Source organism: Falco cherrug, chromosome 3, assembly GCF_023634085.1.
Source record: "Falco cherrug isolate bFalChe1 chromosome 3, bFalChe1.pri, whole genome shotgun sequence".
NCBI classification, from domain to species: domain Eukaryota; kingdom Metazoa; phylum Chordata; class Aves; order Falconiformes; family Falconidae; genus Falco; species Falco cherrug.
The window spans coordinates 52600723-52620853 of NC_073699.1; the positions used below are offsets into that span (position 1 = coordinate 52600723).

Consider the following 20131-nt stretch of genomic DNA (forward strand, 5'->3'; position numbering starts at 1 on the left):
TGAGACCAGGACAAAGGGCACAGAACAGAAGGGCTTTGGAAAGGTGACCTGTATACAGAAATTCATATTTATCCAGGGTGTCAATCAGCTTCCAAAAAGTACAATCCAGGTATTTTCCCCACCACAAATGTGTGAAACAACTGTTGTTTTCATCGCTGCTGGTGAGTCAACAGGCACCTTCCAGGCTGGGAACATGAAGGTTCAGTACTTAAATGGCTGTCATTTAAATGAGATACAACAAACTCCTCTTATCAGTGTCTGTTATGTATTTCTAGAGTACTGGTGTCCAGGCATCTGAATTATCTCCATGAGTATTGCTTTATTTCTATATCTAGCTCAGTTTCCATAAAACCCAGCTGTACTAATAATGCGCTCTGTCTCCACAAGCAGGTACCAGTGCCAGTGGCCATCTACCTTCCTTATCATAGAAAGCTGTGCCCAAGGTGGCGGGGCTCAAAGGTACTGCTGTTTGGTGGCCCTTCAACCATAAGCCATGTCATACAACAAAGGCCAGGCCTGATAACACCACACTTTGCACACGAAGCAGTGACGATACCTTCCTAGTTATTTGTGAAGCACCTCAATATGAAGAGCAGTGTTGCTGTCTCTCTTCATCCACGAATGTGTAAAGGAAACGGCAGGAAAAAAAAACCACCAAAAAGCCCTGGTTCTGGTCTGGGGAATAATTTTTTCCAGTGTATTAGTACTTCAATTCCATAGACTGCACAACTCAGTGCCAAGTGCAGGAAAGGATGATGTGAGCTTCAGGGCATCATTTCCATTGAAAGCCAAGTTCCAGGACTGGGGGAGAAGGAGGGCTTGTTTTCACTACAGCCAAGGAAACCCTGTGTATCTGTGATGCGTGCCTTGGCTGAGGGACAGGAGAACTGAGGAGACCACAGCAGTGTGTTTTCTACAGATGTCATCGGTTGGCCCAACCAACACGCTCCATCTGGGCTGACCTAAGGGCAGAGCACAGACTTAACAGCAATCACAAGGCTTAATTTACTCGTACTTATAAGGGCCATAGCAAACAACACAATAAAGCTAAATACTTATTTTTAAGATGGAATAAAAATTGTAAGAATTTTACAGGTTTTAAAAAGAAGGAAAAGGTCAAAAGCAAGTATTTAGCTAGTACATATTTAACAAACTGATTTGCATTACATTGTTTAGATGAAAAAATATATATAAAAAAAAGCTGTTACTGTCAGAAGCAGAGCTGATCTCTGGTTTGTCACAGCGCTACGCAAAAACAAGTACCTAAGCAGAACAAAATAAATAATCCGCATGACAGTACTAGCTGGGGGAATTTGCCAGGTGGGTATTGGATACAAAAGAAAGGTCACTGGATTACAAATGATGTAGGTTGGTACTGCGTTCTTTCTGGATTTGGACAAATTTTGGCCAAAGGGGCTGCCATTCGCTGCTAACAAGACCCTCAGATGGTGCCATATCTGAAAAAATAATGACAGGAAGCTGGACAAATGGTGGTGTTTAGGATGTGCCATCCTGGTATTTCTGAGCAGGCCTATGAAAAAGCTGTTTGCTGCCCACCCTCTAACACTTGCACCCTCATCACCAGAACTTAAAAGTTCTTTTTGCAGGGTAATGTGATGAATTTTTTTATTTATTTATTTTTCACATAATGGCTACTGAACTTCCATTTCAGGAAGGCTTTCCAGACTTCAAAAGATAACTGGTTTGAGGAATATAACTTGGACTGGTTGCCTTGCATGTACCATGGGCCTTTAATTTCTTCTGCTGTGGGGATGAGAAATGGAGGTGTATGCCTGGATTGTTGTTGTTAAGCATGTTCTGCACGGGTTTGCAGACCAAGGCAAAGTACTAAAATACACCCGGCATTAACTACGCAAAGCAATATAATCACTTTCATCCACAAACTGCTCTACTTACAACAACTTAATATACAACACCTAGTTTTATTTTACTAGTATAAGATTATTAATACTTGAGTTACATCAGAAGTCACTATGTCTTACACCATTGTAACTGAAAAATCCTTTACAAAGGACTCATTTTTCTCTCGCATTTCTATTTCATCAACCTGTACATACAATGGATGTGCACAAGCAGGATCGCCTGCCTAAGGCACTGAACATAAATAAACAAATGACAAATATTATTTTATCTCTTTATTTTTTTTCCCCAGAATATTTTAATATTGAAGCCCAAGTTGTTATTTTCAAGGGACAGGGAAAGGGAAAAGGAAAGGGAGAAGAGAGAAGTTACGAAGACAAATTATTTTATTTAATTTATGGTTTTGTGAATGGCCATTTCTGTAGGCAACAAAAGGTTGTTTTCTTAAAAAAAAATAATAAAACAAACAGCACCATTAAAGAAAGCATGATCCCTGAATTCTAAACAAAACACTGTCTCAAAACAAAAAAATTGCTAAAATGCTTGTTTCACCCAGTTACGTTTGGTGGGGTAACAAAGCAAAGTGTAACAGCATTGAACTGTAGCAATCCTGCTGAAACCAACTACACCCCCTTCTGAAGATTCAGAGAACCACTTTCTGAGCTTGTCCTGTGGGAATAATATTTTCTTTGGTAGAGGACTGAAGGAGGGTATTTACTTCACTGAATGCAGATAGAAAAAATATCTATGCACGTTAGGGATCTCCCCAATAAATCTGTATTTCCCATGCATGTTAGGTACGAGTGGATTTCACATTGCTGTTATACTGCAGGAGTAATACTGCCCTATAAAGGCATAGAATGGCTAATGTCAAACAGATGTAAACATTCAGAATACTGACAAAAATAATACATACACACAAAAAACCCTGTACTGAAAATGTGAATCGAGTTAAGTTTCCGTAAAGCAGAAAAAATATTTTACAGCAGTACAAGAGAATTATGGCAACAAAGTAAAGCACTTTTCTTGTAACATTCATGAACAGTACAAATACAACAAAGTTATTCTACGGACTAAATTATTCTTTAACTATCAAATATAGTACAAAGCGAAATATTATGTGCTATAAAAGAAGCAGCTCCTTAAATTAGACTAAAAAAATGCTTTTTTTTTCTTTTCGTTGGTTTTACAGTGACAAAGCATGATGACAGAAGACAACAGGATTTCATAGATTCAGAAACATTCAGCTACACAGGTCCATGATAAATCCACTGAATATTTTGTTGCTTTCCCCCCCAGTGTTCTGCAGAGCCACAGAAGACGAACCGCTGTGCTGCTGCCGGGGGACTGCAGAAGTCATTCAGTGTTCAGAGCAGGGCCGTTCACGTGTGTCAGCTAAAATGATCCCTTTCGGTGACATTTCTCAGCTCATCTTGAGTGTTTATCCTGGTACTTCACCACACTTGGAGAAACTGCTAAACCAGAGGCTACAATAACGACTCTGAAATTGTGCGTGTGTTTACAAGGGGAAGGGGTGCAGCATAAGGTAATTTTACTTCAGAAATTGCATTATAAAGCACCATATGCACCAGCTTAAAAACTGTGCAAGGAATTGCAGGGCCCTGAAAAACCATCTGCACGTTCTGTAGCTTACCCTGACAACATGCACCACCCTCAAGAAGAAAGTCTATAGTACAGAGAATATACCTTTTGCTTTATGGCTCAACCTTTATTTTTGTCTTTTAAATGCTATTTCATGTACTAGACCTCAGCAGATAAAATGCTAATAGGGAGCATCCAATTCACCATTTCTTAATTATTTTTTTAAAACATTTTTTCAAGGGGAGTTTCTGCTTGGAAATTAGTTCAGAACAGAAACACACAAACACATACACTGCAAATGCCCTAACATAATCTGCATATCTCACAGGTATGCAATTAAAACAATAAAGAGGGAGGAAAGAAAAAAAAAAGTGTTTCTCCCTCTCACCCAAAAGTGCTGCTCCAGGGGTAGGAGTCGGGGAACAATTTTGGAGATTATAAAAAAAAAAAAAAAAAAAAAAAGGTAAATTATACATGCTGGACATTGGGACACATACGTACGTACACGCAAACACAGAGCAGTGTGTTCTTAATTAATTCTTTCACCACTTTTCAGTGCATAAACTATTAACACCCCATGGTGCAAACTGCACGGTCATTAGAAAACACAATGACATTGGGCCTGAAACCTGAATAATTAAACAACAAAAAAAGTAATTCAAAATTAACCTCTAAAAGTGATTGTGTTCTTATTGAAGACCAAGGATCATTCTCCCCCAAGCATTTGTGTGATACCAGAATCCAAGTAAGGTTTTCAGTCATACTAGGATTCAGTCAGGCTCCTGTATCACCGCAGTTGCTTTTGAGTATTTTAATACCCTGAAACTATAACCTGTAACAACATTTCATGACTGTTGCTAACTAATTAGTCAAATTTATTCCTGGTGCAACTCCAATGACTCAAGCATGAAAGGAGTGGAAATGCACTATGGAAGAGTTTGGTCAGTTGTGTAATATAACATAGCACCATCCAGTCTAACACCATTTAAAATAGCATTTTATCATGGCCTCACGCATGCAAGTTGCAATCCTGACACAAAAATGACAGTATGACATGAATGAGTTACCTACCACGTTAGTCATGCTCTTATCCTTCGAACAAAGTAAAACTATTTTGTGGCCGGAATTTATTTCTGTATTATGTCAGTCAATACAAGTAGTATTTCAGGATGCAAGTACAAACAAATATTGGCTTATGTGCTGTGGACAGGAAAACCTGAGCTAGAAATACAGATTCCCAGCAGGCTTATATAAACATAGGTTATTAGAAGTCTAAGACTGGTCGCTCTCTTTATTTTAAATAGAAGCATACTACCTCTACCAAGTATAAATACAATGCAATACAATTCTGATACAAAGGCTCCTCAAATATGAATTTGATATGCAGTAATCGACTGCACTCATGCTTACTCACGAGCATTTTCCAGTCACTGTTTTGCCAGCAGCTGGCATAGCACTAGATGCTAATTTTACGTTGTTACCTCAAATTTTTGCTCGGAGGGTTTATTTTCCTACCAGAAGTCCTGAAAGTGCTGAGAAGCCATTTCTTAACTCACATGTGATATTAAGGAGCACTTTTGTATAGAAAAAATATATTATTGTATCAGCAACAAATTTGTTAGTGTAATTATAAATGGCCTTTGTACCACACAGTGTCAAAAATAATATTGATATGTTGCTAATCACAATAAAAGAGAACATCAAGGTGCACCATAGAGCTTCCTGTGACAGGAATGTGTTGTAGATATTCCAGCTTACTTTTAAGACAATAAATGGCATTTATCATGTTTGTGAAAATGGTCCCACAAAAAAATAAATGTGGTTCCTCCATTCAGTAGAACCTCACTAATATTTACCCATGTCAGGGAGACTGGTTACAATTTATGAATAAGTATGCAAACAAAGATCATATAAAAAAAGTATAGTGTAAAATGTAGCATACTTTTTATTTCCTAAATGTAGCTCCATCATTCACATTAGTATTTCAGAATGCAACAGTAAATGCATCACAAAATTCAAGCAGTATTACATCTCACACATTCTTACTACATTGCTCTCTGAAAATCGTGGAAGGAAAATCAGTTTTCTTGAGCAGACTGTAAGGTCTTTGGATTAGTGAGGTTCTACTGTAATGGTAAAAATAACATTTCTCTCTCATGCTGACATTTGGACAGACCTAACCGCATACTGGCAGATGGATGACTTGCACTCCACATTTTGTGTTCTTGAAGTGGGAGTAAAAAAACCCAAGGTATTTTCATCTCCCCAGCAACTGCATGTGCTTTATCCCTTTATAATATTTTCCTTTTAGGTGAATAGGGTCCCAAAACTATCTTTTTTCTTCTCTGCTGTTATGGTGGCTAGCGCATCTGGAATGCAGCTATAGTCCTGAATGTAAATACAGTACTGGATAAATACTGAAGGTTACTTTAAAGATGCAGTATCCCTTTTAAAACTGAATTTTTGCTTCCAGATTTCTGAAAGGTAGAATAAGGGGTCTGAATTCCTTTGAGATAAAAAAGTCAGTGTTGTAAGTAATTCTAAGAGTTACTTTAAATGGCAAAACTCTGAGATGTTGTTTAAATACAGTAACTCACATGACAGGAAAAACAACTGATAATCTAATATTCAAGCAATAAGCAATTAGAATCTTTTCTTCTTCATTTGTCATAAGAACACATCATTTTTAGGCCACAGAAAGGCTAAAACATTCAGAACCTATTACGTAAGTCTGACCCTGCAGATATATATATACATAGATATATATATTTGGGACTGACAATCTAGTGGGCAGATTACAGAGACAAATACAAATAAAGAAAATTTGAGTGGGAAACAGGAAGAGAGAACAGGTTTCTAATCCCCAGTAGAGAAGTTACTTTCTCCAGACTCTACTGAACCCAATGTGATTCCAGTGTTGGTCCCACAACCTATCACATATACAGGTCTTTCTCAGGGAATCAACTAGAAGAGTTGAGTAAAATTTGAGTTCCATAGTCCCTGGCAGGCATGTAAGGAAACTCCTCTAATAAACTAAATACCTCTTTTTTTTTTTTTTTCCTTTCTTTTTTTTTTTTTTTCCTAGGTGAAGTGACAATATTTCAGCCCTAGATAATGAAAGTCAATTGAAGAAAACAATCCTATCAGTAGAAAAACTGCAAACTGATTTAGAAGCTACAATGGCCGATATCCCACACCTCAACACTACCCCACTCAAAACAGTCACTATTCAGTGTGTTACTCATTCTGCATAGTTACTCCACTTTTTGCAGAGTTATTTGTCCACCGATCTTTAACCTGTAGTTTGTTTCAACTATCAAAAAGTGGAGAAAAAATGTGCTGCACTTTGTGCAAATAAATAGAAGCTACGAATGACATGCATTAATGCCTTTTTTTTTTAGCACTGCAAGAGAGCTCATAGGAGCTTCAGTAACAAGGTTATCTTTTGAAACTACTTCTACAGGTTTCCTCTTCTTCCCAGAAAATGGCACTCAGGCAGGAATAACTAAAGCATGTGGAAGAAAAAAACCCCAACAATTAAAAAAAAATAATCAATCAACTAATTGCAAACCATTAGCGGCCTACACTGCTCCAATTTCTCCGTTCTTTTGTCCTGAGCTCCCATGCTGATAAGGGATACTGCACCTTTGATTCAGTTCCTACCGTACAACCAGACAAGCTACACACAGTTTGGAAGGCCCTATGCAGTCATCATGACAGAAGGCTCCGCAGCCTTTGCACACGATCATGGCTTTCAGCCTGCAAGAGCATTTCAGTTCCAGTTCATCGGCATTGCTACTGTCAGCAAATTTCTGAACCGGGATCTGCACGTTCTGGTTAGACAGGCCTGTGGCAGCATTTGAGCCACTTCCTAGAATCCCAATCGATTTCTCAATTGCAGATGCCGCCCTTTTGAAACTTGTGCTACCAAAGTGTATTGTTGGATAATTTCCACAGAGCTGCTGCTGTTGCTGCTGCTGCTGCTGCTGCTGCTGCTGCTGCTGCTGCGGGTGCTGCGCCTGTACTTTCTGAGCAGCGAGCTGGGTAAAAGGCTTCTGTGGCTCAGGGAGTAAATAGGAAGAGAAATCTGCATTTTTTAATGCAAATGCTTTTAACTGTTCTTTCACGTCATTCTGATCATAGGAAGCTTGTTTCATGCCCAGTTCGCAGCTGCTGCTTAAACCTTCCTCAAAAGAAATAGGTTCCGATTTTATATTGCTACAGATGCTTGCTGGCTGAGGCCAACTAAGTCTTTTAGTGGTTTCCATAGTAACTGTCGGTTGTTTTTGATCAGAGGGGACTTCTGCATTTGGGTGAGGCGGGGGAGGGGGCGGCAGGGGCAGAGGAGGAGGGGGGGGATGCACTAACGTTTTAGTCTGCAGAGTCTGAGAGGCACTGGCAATGTCATCACCTTCCTTAATTTGAATATTAGGGGAAAACACACTTCCTAGCCTCAGCTGGTGAGCTGCTGTAGAAGAAATATTCACGTCTCCCAAGCCCTTCTGTTCCAGGTGTCTGCTAAAAGCAAATGCGCTGCAGCCGGGTGGGCCTTTTGAAGTAGTTTGCAACAAAGCTGCTGTAGGAATGGGGCCTCTTGCAGCCATGGACATTTGGTAAAAATGCTGTCTATGTGAGGTACTAGCTTCTGCATGAAAGCTGCCATTTTTATCAACATGAAATAAGCTCTGCTGGAAACTGCATGAAGGCAACGGCCTCTTCTGCTGCTTGATCTCTGGGCTGTGAGCGATCCGGCTCTGAATGGCATGTTTGTTCAGCCACTCCTGCTTAAATAGCTGGCCATGCCCTAGCTGATTCATGCTGGAACTAATTACACAAGGAGCCACTTTAACATCTGTGTCCATTGACACCTTCCCAGGTTCACATTTAATTTGAGCATGTTCCCCTACAGTCCTGGCCATCCTCTTTTTCGGATGGTTTTCACGCCTTCGGATTTGTAGCGGGGCTATGCTGCCTGCTGTAAATCCTTTACCATCTGGATTAGGAGAGCTGGAAGGATGTTCAACAATATTTCTCTCGGACACTGCTGTTTTACATACTGAGGTAGTTTGCAAAGGCAAGGGAAGCCTGTTAATTTCTAGTTTGGCTCCTGATCTGGGCTGCGGCAGCACTTTCTCTAAAGGCAGATTGCCTTGCAGTAACTGTGTCACCAAAGGATTGTTGGCCTCCACTGACGACAAGCGACAGCCAGGGCCTCCGGCACTGGTGACTCTCTTTAGGGTTTCTGTTGTCAGGGACAGGGAGTCTTCCATGGAGTCCGCGATGGATGTCTTGGAGGTCTGCGGTGGCTGCGCACTCGTGGCTATTTCTGCAGTCTGGGCAGGCATTTCAGGTCCTGTAAAATCCTCGGTGTCCATCCTGAAGCACTTGTCAGACTCATTAGCTTCCGATTTAAGAGGAACAGCAATGCTCGTCAGAAGACTCCTGGATTGCAGCTCTGACATTTGTGTGTAACTGGAAGGTTCGGTTTTGACATTTTTTAAGCAGTTTTGCTCTGCATATTCCTTATGCTTACCGGAGTTAAGATGGCTGACCACTGGCTGGTCTGTACTCATTGCCTCTTCATCATGCCAACAAATTCTATTGTTAGCGCTATACTGACTGGCACAGGCAGCATCTGCTTCATTTTTCAGTGCTGAAGGACCTCTTAATTGCTCAGTAAAACCTTGGCTGGGAGTAACCACCTCAATTAATTTGTCTTGAGGAGCAAGAGGCACTTCTCGAAGACTTGAACAACCTGCCTGCAAGTTCTTGCTGTCTTGCTTTGCTGTGATGGTGATAAAGCTGGAACTGTGCTCAAGGCTTTCATTGGAGACCACTTCAGGCCTGCTTATGACAGACACCTGAGGACAGGCTATACTTTGTAAGGCAGCTTCTGTCCTTACAGGTCTGCTCTGCAGGTCAATGCTGTTCTCTGCATTTTCAACAGAAGAAGAAAGTGACAGACTGGAATTCAGATTTGTAGTGTGGTCAACAATGACTTTGCAAGGAATAGACCTATTCATGGCAGTTTGTGTAAAGCTCACTGGCTGAGATTTACCAGAGAGATCCAGTCGGTTTCGTGCTCCAGAGCTTTTTTCTAAGAGATCAGCATTTAATTTAGTAGTATTATCATAAGAGCTTATTGTCACCATGTTACCAGTAAACATTGAAATGGGTGGCCTTGCAACAGCATCTGCTACTGCAAGGGCCTCACTGCAACTTAAAGCTGACCTAACAGTAGTGTGAATGGAGACAGTGCTTTGTTCGTTACACCCAGTTATGGCTATCTTATCAGAAGAAAATCTGTTGGTAGTCCCCACCGGGGGAATCAGTACAGAACTACCAGAGAGATGATTTGGCAAGTTATTTGCAATAGATGAAGCTGGCACAGTGGCATAATGACTGGAGACTGTGTTATTCGCATTGTTACTTGGTATCGGCAACCTTTTGTCATCGATGGCATTTGGTAAGACTGTACTGTCTATGGAGACTGGTACATTACTGTTATCAATACATTTTGGTCCAATGGTTATGCATGGAGTATCAGCCCCTTGGATGGTTTTCAGCATATTTATATTACAAGCTGAAACTGCTGTGTTTGCACTGTCAACAGACATTAAAACAGAGGATTTATCAACAGAACTTGCAAAAGAAAGTTCTTTAATTGCTCCAGACATAGCAGTGCTGCAAACAGACACAGAGACTGAACTTTTATTATAAAGCACTGGCACACCGTTACTTTCAGTAGAGGTAGATGAAATAATTTTCTCACACAATTGTGGCATAGGTATATTTTCATCAGAACTGTGCACAGATATCTCAGTAGCAGTTTCTGGTAATGTAGCTGTGTTAAGTGACTGCTGCAATAAAGTCGTAGTCTCACGGTGATGAGCAGACTTGTTGCTAGGGGACCTGCAGTTAGGATTAACTATAATGACACCAGTAGAACCTTCAATCTTTGTGTCAGCAGAAGTTGGTATCTCCAGCGATGAGGTACTTTCCTTTGAGCTGAACTGCGACTTTGGTTCTTTATTAGTCTGCAGTAAATGAGCTCTGGCTTGATGCTTTGCAAAGAGCTTGGCTTTTGTTTGCTCCTTGATGTGTGCCAGTGTTCTTGTCTTCCCACCTTCGCATGGGGTCCCCATTGCTCCAGAGACAATGCTCGCAGCTGCTGCCACGGCTGCTGCAGCTGCAGCTTCTCTTTGGGCTCTTGCTTGCTGAGCTCTTGCTTTGATATCTGCAAGAGTTCTAGCCCCAGTGTTTCTCCCACTGCTGACCGATGTACTTGGGGAAACTCGAGGTTCTGGTTTAGAAACAGGCTGGCTCTTGATGATAAAAGGTGGTCCAATTTTTGAAAGCTGAATCTGAAGGAAAAAATAAACACCAGTAATTTTAATGAGATCATCAACTTGCTAAAATCACCAGCTATCTCTTAAAGGGTCAGAGAAATGAAATGAAGTGAATTACTGTTCAGTGCAGCTGGACAGAAAAATGCTAATAATTAATGATATTTACACTTCAGTATTTTATCATCCTCCAGCATGAATAACTGATACCTGTACTAGCCTACTCATGCTGATCCTTCTGACAGGAAGAAAGATCGAACTGGATGACAACATGATGCTTATCTGATATAATTTGTCAGACCTGTTTTACATGCAGTGTATCTAACTGAGAAGATCAACAAGCCTAGTGCAGTGACACTGGAAAAGAGCCTACAACTAAAGAGAAATGCTACAAATGTGTGAAAAAATAACAACGATCATGTAGTCTCTGGTCTCCAATGACTAAGCCATAGGAACAGCCTGTCTTTCGCTTATATACCAAATAACAAATCTTGCCTTTAGATAGGATATAGCAGTGTCTCCAGTGAGCCTGTTTTTCATGTTACACCACAAAGCACTTTAGAGTAATGGTATAAAAGAAGTGAACCACCAAACAATATGCCTTTCCCTTCCTCGCTCACAATTCCAAGAGACTCACTTTAGTACATCACTGGGATACCTTCTGTACTACTGCATTTCAAAAATGAAATCCTCAAACCTATAAATATTAAAAACGCAAATTTTAAAGGTTTAAATACCTAAAAATTTCAGCAAAATAGTAACTTCTAAAATCGCTGGGATTACTATTATGTTTCCAATTAGGCATATCTGTTTACAGGATTAGAGATTAAGAGTCCTGGGACCACTTTATAACTCATACAGTCTCTCAGAATACCCAGAGGTTGGCAAAAAACATTTGAGTTTCTAATGGGCATGTTTACTGGCTGTTCGCACTAACAGGACTTGGTGATTAATGCTGCAACTTCTCTTCTGAAAGGACCTGAGAAGAAAATTAGGTAGTATTTGTAGAAAAAGTTGTCATAAGGTATGATGGGAATGACAGGAGAACTGGGATTCTTTTTCCTATTTTAATTACAAAGGATAGGGGTTTGTTGGTGAGATGACCCAAGAGCCAAATATTTGCTACACAAAAACCATACTAGAATTGATTGCCCAAAATTAAATGCTTGCCATTTTTTCAGTATTCTCATTCACTGGCTGGAGGTTTCAGGAAGACTCAATTCTTAAGACTAGGCAAGACTGACAGAATCTGATTTTCCGTAAGAGATCAGTGGAAATCAGTATTAAGATGGTACTGTGAGATATAACCATTTATATAACCATACACCTTTATGCTGGTCTGAAGGGCTGGAATACTTCACTTTTCCTAGCAGTTAAATTTTTGGCTTATAAATAAACACTTGTGCCTAATATTATTAGGCTTTAACATTTATGTGAACATATTTTAAAGAATATCACAAACTCACAATTACTTCAAAACATTTTGCTTTGTGTTTCTGTAGCAGCTTTTTTTCAGTTTCCCCTTTGCATCACCAGAACTGCTAAAGCTCTAAGTGCTTGATTATTTTTATTATTATAGTCATGACCTTTTTTTATTCCCTAGTGATCTATTTTCCTTTGTGCTTACAGAGTGACTGGAATTTATTAGGCTACACAGAGACTTTCCAAATATCAAAGAATATCACTACAGTCAGAATGGGCTAACTTCCAATTGCATCACTGCTCATAAAAATAAATTAAGTTGAAATATGCTGCCGCACTAGTGATTAAAACAGTTAGCCTATTTGCCCTCCTGGCCATATTAACAATGTTCAGTGACTGCAGCGGTTAAAAATAAATGCACAAAAGGGCATTTCTGAATAATCAGGAACTAATATTGCAAAGTCAATGGCTTCAGCAAAATGGATCTAAAACTTGGCTAGTGTCATCATGTACAAAAACAGTCAAAATGCTGAGCCTATATACAACTAAATCTATAGATGCAGGTGTTAGAAAAAACAAAGCTTTCAACTGAAATTTGCTTCCTTACATAGCAGAATGATAGAAATAAAAGTGTTTGCCTAGTTGGTGTTCTTTTTTTACTTTTTGCTTTGCCATTAACAGAGACGTAATGATTAGACACTTCCCCCTGACAGCCAGGTCCCTGTTTCCAGTTAATTCTACAAGGAAATCTTATACTTCAGGCTACCCCAAGCCTGAGTGCAATGGCTTGCAATGGCATCTTCAACTGTTCTGATTCTAGGTTCTCTTGCTGGATTAAGGCACTGGTTGTTTTTCTTATTATTGGTTATGGTAATATGTATTATTCATGCTTGATGGAGAAGTCATCTGCAGGAGAACAAGCAGATAATACAGTTGTGCAATTAGAAAAACAAGTCGCACTGCGTAAATGATGGGGAAGCTCTTGAATTAGATTAAGCCATACATCCTGGAAAACTTTCCCTCACACAAAAGCAATTTCGTAGCAAAGACTCTGATTGAACAACTATAGGTATATCTATAGCAAAAGTAATTTTGCATGGTAGGAATGTAATAGTAAAGTGAAACCATCAGTACTAACACCCCTCACACCTTCACAAAAAATACACCTATGCGCTGTGTCTGTATGTCGTCAGTAGGAGAGAGATAATAAATGTTTAGTTTCCAAGTCAGCCTATTTATCCATTACTTTACCTTAAGGGGTGGAACTCGGGGTTCTTCTCTGGGTGGCTGATCTTTATCAGGTGGACTTGTTGATGAAGCAGTACGGTTGGGCTGATCATCATCTATTCTAGCTCTCTTCTCTTTACAGATTCCAAAACTGTGCTGTTCTGCGGTCTTCCTCTTTGGGATCTCTGGGTCTCTATCATTCCTCACTTCGGGTGATTTTGTGGGTTCTAATGACTTGGAAGAGTGTGAACTCTCTAGACGGCTTTGGGTGCTGCCTGTTAGCTTGTGAGATTTACTTCTGCACACTTCAGAGAATGTAGCTTTCTCTAGAGATGAGGTATATAGTTTATCATGTGGCTTTGATGGAAGCAATTCAGTATTTTTGCCAACTGATCCTTCTGATAAGACAGCTACCTCTGATGGCAAGAGTGTACCTTTCTTGTCACCTCTCTGCTGAACACTGTGATTTTTAATTTTGATCACCTCTGGAGGAGAGTGTTCTGGGATGGATGCAATGTAGGATTTCTCAATTTCAGAATGTGACTTACATGGCTGATGACTGAGGTTTTTGCTTTGGGGCTCTTCCAATACTGAAGTATCAGGTATAATTGTTAGTGGACAAACTTTTATATTTTCAGGGACACTCTGAAGTTGCTTTGGCTGAACAAGATTCTCTTCTTGAACCACCTTAGGAATGGCAGAGCTTTCTTCTTTCAAAGTGGGAAGGGAGTCTTCCAACAAACACGGTGATTTCCTTTGTTGCAGAATAAGTCTTTCATTGCTTGGGGAATTAGAAACAGGAGACGTCTCTGATGGAAGAGGCAAACTATTTGCCATGGAAGTTTCAGAAGTTAGAAGAACAGAAGATACTGAAGATGTTTCTGATGTTAAAGGCAAATCAGACATCGGAGATGTTTCTGATGTTAAAGGTAAATTAGAAGCTGGTGATGCCTCTGATGTTAAAGGTAAATTTGACATCAGAGATGCTTCTGAGGTTACAGGTGAGGTGGACATTGGAGAGATTTCTGACATTAAAGGCGTGTGCAAGTTTTCATCACTGGCCTTTTGCTGAATATCACCTTCAATGTTTTCAGTACTGGACACTTCAGATGAGCAAGCTGTTTCAAGAGATGCTGGAGTACAGGGTTCCTCTGAAGTCGACTGAGTGTCTCCTCCAGGAGAGGCAATACAAACACATGGTCCTTCTGGACTTCCAGAGGAAAAGGAAGTTTCAGAAATACAAGCATTCTCAGACAACTGTTCCTCAGGGTCACTTTGAAGCTCCATATCCACCGCAATGCCTCCACCAGTGAATAAGGAGCCTTCCAAAGCAGCACTTTGCATTTCTGGTGCAATTAGCTCTTTTGCAGACTCAGAATCCTTCTCTGCTGTATCACTGACAGAGTTTGTGGATGAAGCTGATTGTGCCGGTGATACGCAATCCTCCAGCTGATCTATCACAACTGACATCTCCTCCTGAGGGCATTCTGACTTCAACTCCACTTTAATTTCAATGTGAGATACAGTATCAGTTACATCATTCATCATGACACAGGACTCAGTGCTGTCTGCGAGCTGTACTGCCGCTGCTTCTTCATTTGTGCCAGCTGGACTTACTGACTCCTCAGAAAACTCAACATGTTCTGTTTTATGGTTCTCCTCCTGGCATTCACAAATACTTGTCTCAACCTCTTCAGCAATCTCCTCCTGAATGAGTGATTCTTCAGGTATCAGGATATCCTCTGAGTCTGCCGTTAGATCCTTGACAGGAACCTGTTCCATACTACAAAGAGGTGGACAATAATCTCTCTCTGGTAAAGGTGCAATTTTAGCACCTTTCTCTTCTTGGTCCTGAAAGGTTGCCTGCTTAGAAGGACCAGGTGTGCCAGAAGATCCACACAAAGAATTGCTCTCATCTTCATTGTTCTGCACTGCAGTGAGTTTCATTGATTCCCCTCTTGACATTCCCAGTCTAAATAAAAACATACAACATTAAAGAGGCCTTTTCCTCACAGACATGGTAAAGGATTAAGTTCATCTTTCTCACCCATATCTTTTATTAACAAAAAGGACATATTTTCCAGTTTAAAATAGTGGTTTGGTTAAGTGGTGGTTGACTAATTTATATATGGTTTTATATATTTTGGAAACCTAACTACCCAGATTTTCTCACCAGTGTTAAAAGATGAGAGTATATTTAAAATAAGTAATCTATTACTCATTATTTAACTATTTGGTACTTCAATGAAAAAAGCAAGCTACACAGGTTCACCACGACTCATATTTTGTTTAAATCTGTTTGGTTTTATTTTTTCTTTAAGTAACAGCACCACAATGCAATACTAACATAGCATGCATTGCAGAAGAAAGGAACAACTATATCTTCTTCTATCAGTAACAGTTCTAAAGGAAATACCTTTTTTTCTCCTACACCTGCATTTAGGGTCCACACCGCTAGCCATATGGCTTAATTGCTGCACTTTAAAGAAAAAGCTGCACCTAAAACTAGTAAGGCAAATCATAAATCATGCATTTCAGTTTTGTAATTTGACAGTTCTTTCAAATTTATTATGAAAATCAAAGTAACTCCATTTTGGCCTTAGTTTACAACTCAAGAGTCAATTATAAAGATCTCAGTTGACAGCTTGTATGCTTTTGCTCCATTCTTTCAGCAAACTAAATAATTCATTTAATATAAAACACATTCCTGAATAAACTGATTTATGTATATGCTATTCACTCAATTTCACTATAATTAAAGAGAAGTTTAACATTCTTTAGAGACACATATTTATAATCTATGCTTTTTTTCTCAGGGATGAAGTGCAAAGGAACCATTCCTACATATACTTCTCAACATTTTCTTACCTTTGGCCCTGAAAATATTAGTGTAAAAGAAGTTTTATTACTTCAACAGAATTAAAAGAACCCACAACAAAACAAAACAAAAGCCAAGGGCTGAAAAAAATGGTTATTTCAAAAAGTGTCTGTGCTCTGACATCATCATTTCCTTCTAAGTACAGTGGAAGTACAGGTGTTCAGCATCTTTAGTAAGATTTTCCAAGCAGACTTTGTGCCTCAACAATTCCATAATAGTAGAAAACACACAAGAGCTTAGTTGGAGGCCTTGAAAGGAATTTCACGTTCTTAAGGATCTTCTAATCTAATTAACAGAAGTTTGATTTCTGTTCTCATTTTAATCAGGAAACAAAGAATTGTATGAAAGTAAGCGAGCATAAAAGATATTCAGAAACAATGGAAGCAAGATAACTTGTTAGTGTGCAGCCAGAGGATATAAAGATCACAAAGGCTCATGTATATAGAAGTACAGAATAAACATGTAAAAACCCACAATCTGTGGTTGCATATTTTAAAAATACTGAACAGATGCATTACAGTGATAGCTGTAAATGCACGAGGGTAAAAAAGAAAAAAAAAAAAAAAAAAAAAAAAAAAAAAAAGAAAAGAAAAAAGAAAACCAAAGCAGCCTGGAATTGGTACGTCAAAAAGCACTCTCACAGTAATTATTAACATTGCTTACTACTAGTCGCTTAATATGCACAATGTCTCCCCATTCGATCAAAAGGCTGAGGAAGGATCCTCTAGAGAGCAATTCACAACAGCCAATTTTCATCTTCCATACTGAATGCATTTCAGAAAATGTGTTTTTCTTCTATATAGACTATAGGTTCCCTGTATAGTCAAAGTTTAGGTGAGTGAAGTTTAGTTATGCAGGTTTAGGTGAATAACTTCCTTCCTCTAAAATTCCTCATGCAAGTGAGCAAAAGTTGTCTCAGGAAAATGAGGAGAGGAAAGAAACCCACTACATTACTAAAAACTGAATCACTGGTCTATTTTCCTTAGCTAGCTTACATCACAAAAAGATATTGCCTGATGGTTATCTTTATGGAATGAAAATCGGCAAAGGAATGAAGGACAGGATAAAGGTGAATGCAACTGTCACATGGGCAATACACAAATACAAACATTCTAGTAACATACTGAAGAAGAAGTAGTGTAAGAAAAAAAGGATAATCAGCAATAAAATTTAGAGGAGGTCTACCCAAAATTAAGCCTTTGATTTAGTGAGCTGGCAGTACTACTCTGACAGGTAACTTTCAGTGGAAAAAGAAATGACAATATCGACATAATAGAGTATAACCCTTGCAATCCTGGGTCAAGAAGCCAGAAGAATGTGGATTTCTGGCAAAACAAATCAGTTGATCTTAAGAAAAATGATTGCAGAATGAAGTTTTTGGTTTTTAAAGTAAGTCAGAAAGAGGAAAAATGAACAACCATGAGGAAGTGGAAAGAAAACATAAATGGATGGAAGTAAACTACAACGGACAGTCCCATGATAAACAGCCTGGGTGCAGATAAGAGCAAATGTAAGAAACACAATGTGTAGAGCCAACATGGAAGAAGCACTCTTAAAGCCTCTGAATGCCATGAACTGGGGAGTGTGTAAAGATGTTTACAAAGATTCTGCATCTATTAATGGTCCTTCTTTAAGTATAAGGTGAAACCTGAATTTATTTATGGAATATCAAAAGATCAAAGTAACCGAACTCAGAGCAAAAATACCACATTTACAGTAAAGTGAGCAAGTCAGACTGCAAGAGAGATTCATTTTACAGACAGTACATGTGAGAAATAGCTCAGGAAGCCTTCAAAATCTACTCCTTCAGTTGAACCAACATAGCTGAAAAGAGACAAAGCCCAATCATAATCAAAAGAAGTTTAAAAACCAAAGTGAAAAAAGGTGAGAACTTACACTGGGTAGAAACTATAGCAAAAGCTACCATCCAGTCAGTAAATAATGAGAAAAAGTACTTAGATCTGGCCAACCAGCAAAGAAGCAGAATCTGCCTACACAAGAAGAATGCAAGTGAAACCATGCAAGAGCTGGGGAAAGGGCAGGGGGGGCAGATTCAATACCGTAGTCAAAATGGAAAGTATGTGCAATATGACATTTGGCATAACAATGTTGATGTCAGGAACCTATCAACCCAAATGACATGTATCACTGCAGACTGAGTAATTATCTGCCAACTATTATAGTGTCCAGCATTCACCTAGCACGGCAGGACTGCTGGCTCTGTAAAACTATGAGTATCACTCTCGGTGCATGTGACAGTCATTTGTGACTGAAGAACAGACTTCAGCTAGAGTGAGGTGCTCATGTTTTGCTGGTACTAAACTACTTCTTGTGGAAAGCCCTATGCCAATATCTTACATAGCCCTTCATGTTGGTAACCAACTCATCTCTTGACATGCATAATGAAAACCCATTATGTTCCTAATTTTAAAACCTAATTAATATTTTTTGATACTAAAGGGATCAATATCTGGACTACACTGAGGTCTCAAAGCTGCTAAGTAAGAAATTAAGCACTTGACAATAAGAAAGTCTGACATATTAAGAACCTAGAATTTCCCGTATATGTAAGGATAAAGTGGTGTAGAAATAGCATTCACACTGGGAGAAAGCACCTAGCAAGAATGTGTAAAACATATTAAAATGTATCTGTCCATTTGCCATTTGCTGCCTTGTTTTCACTACATTTCCCAGTGGTCCAAGGCAGTGGATTGTGAGAAGCGGCACTGTTACTGCAGAAACAACTCAGTTAATGCCTTAATCTTTAATCACTTAGATGAAGGGTTCCCTGTGCCCTGGATTTCCTAAGTAAAAAACATCTAAAACCAAAACTAAGACATCTCATGTGACGATGATTCCCATGGCACATTTTTTTCTGCCAAATATTATGTGTAAATTCCATTAAAACATACCTGGAAATAAAAAAAATAGATCAGTAACTTTTAAAAAATAAATGTATAATAATTAACACTTTTAATACTTATTAGTTTTAAAAACAGAGATGTAATTCTAACTATTGATGTTTAATGGCTGTTTAAAGCCATTTTTAAAAGGAAGACTCTTGGATGTTAAAGAGATGTGAATCTCCTTAAATTTTGATTTAAAAAAACCCTGAATATAAGAACTGAACCTTCAGCTGCTGCAGAATACCAGTTCTGTACCATCATCAATGAAATTGTGCTGACTCACCCCAGTTGTGCACCTGGAGTGTGTACCTGGAGTGAATTAATTTTAGTCGGTTAAGGGTACTTACTTATTCTTTGCAGCTCACTTCTAAAATTAGACTAGTCATTGTCACATTCATTTGTCTCTAGCCAATACTTGTTCTATGTCCTATATTCTGCTCCAACAAATGGCCATCTCAGTCAAACAATAAAAAATGCCATTTGATTTTAGAAACTTTCTAACTAGCTTAGAAAAAATAAAATAAAAACATACTACAAAAATATCTTTACAGGTCTTCTAGTCTGTAGAAGCTGTATTTATATTTTGCAGGAGGGAGGAATTGCCCTAATGCCATCTTTTAAAAGCTAATTAGAAAATACTCGCATGCTTAAGCCTTGTGTCTTAAGCTGTCCTTTGAATGAATTTTTATGGATGAGTTATGAACCTTTAAAAATGTAATTGTAATGCAAGTGCAGACACACCACTATAATTCAACCCACGACTTCTTAAACTGGGGAATGACTGCCTTTGATAACTCCTTTATTAAGTTTTACAGCATATGATCATGCTATGTGAAGCAGAGAATTATATTTTTATTTCCTCCTAAAAG

General features: G+C 38.9%; 1 protein-coding gene across 3 annotated transcripts in view; it reads right to left on the bottom strand.

Moving 5' to 3' along the window:
• Positions 1-1735: 1735 nt before the first annotated feature.
• Positions 1736-20131, bottom strand: part of ASXL3 (ASXL transcriptional regulator 3) — a 132889-nt gene continuing 114493 nt past the window's right edge. For all 3 annotated transcript variants that reach the window (XM_055705540.1, XM_055705539.1, XM_027805876.2), the window contains 2 exons: positions 13503-15450; positions 1736-10847 (listed from right to left, as the gene is read on the bottom strand). In XM_055705540.1, the coding sequence (XP_055561515.1) occupies positions 7143-10847; positions 13503-15450 (5653 nt within the window). In that variant the 3' untranslated portion in view covers positions 1736-7142. The remainder of the gene's footprint in view (positions 10848-13502; positions 15451-20131) is intronic.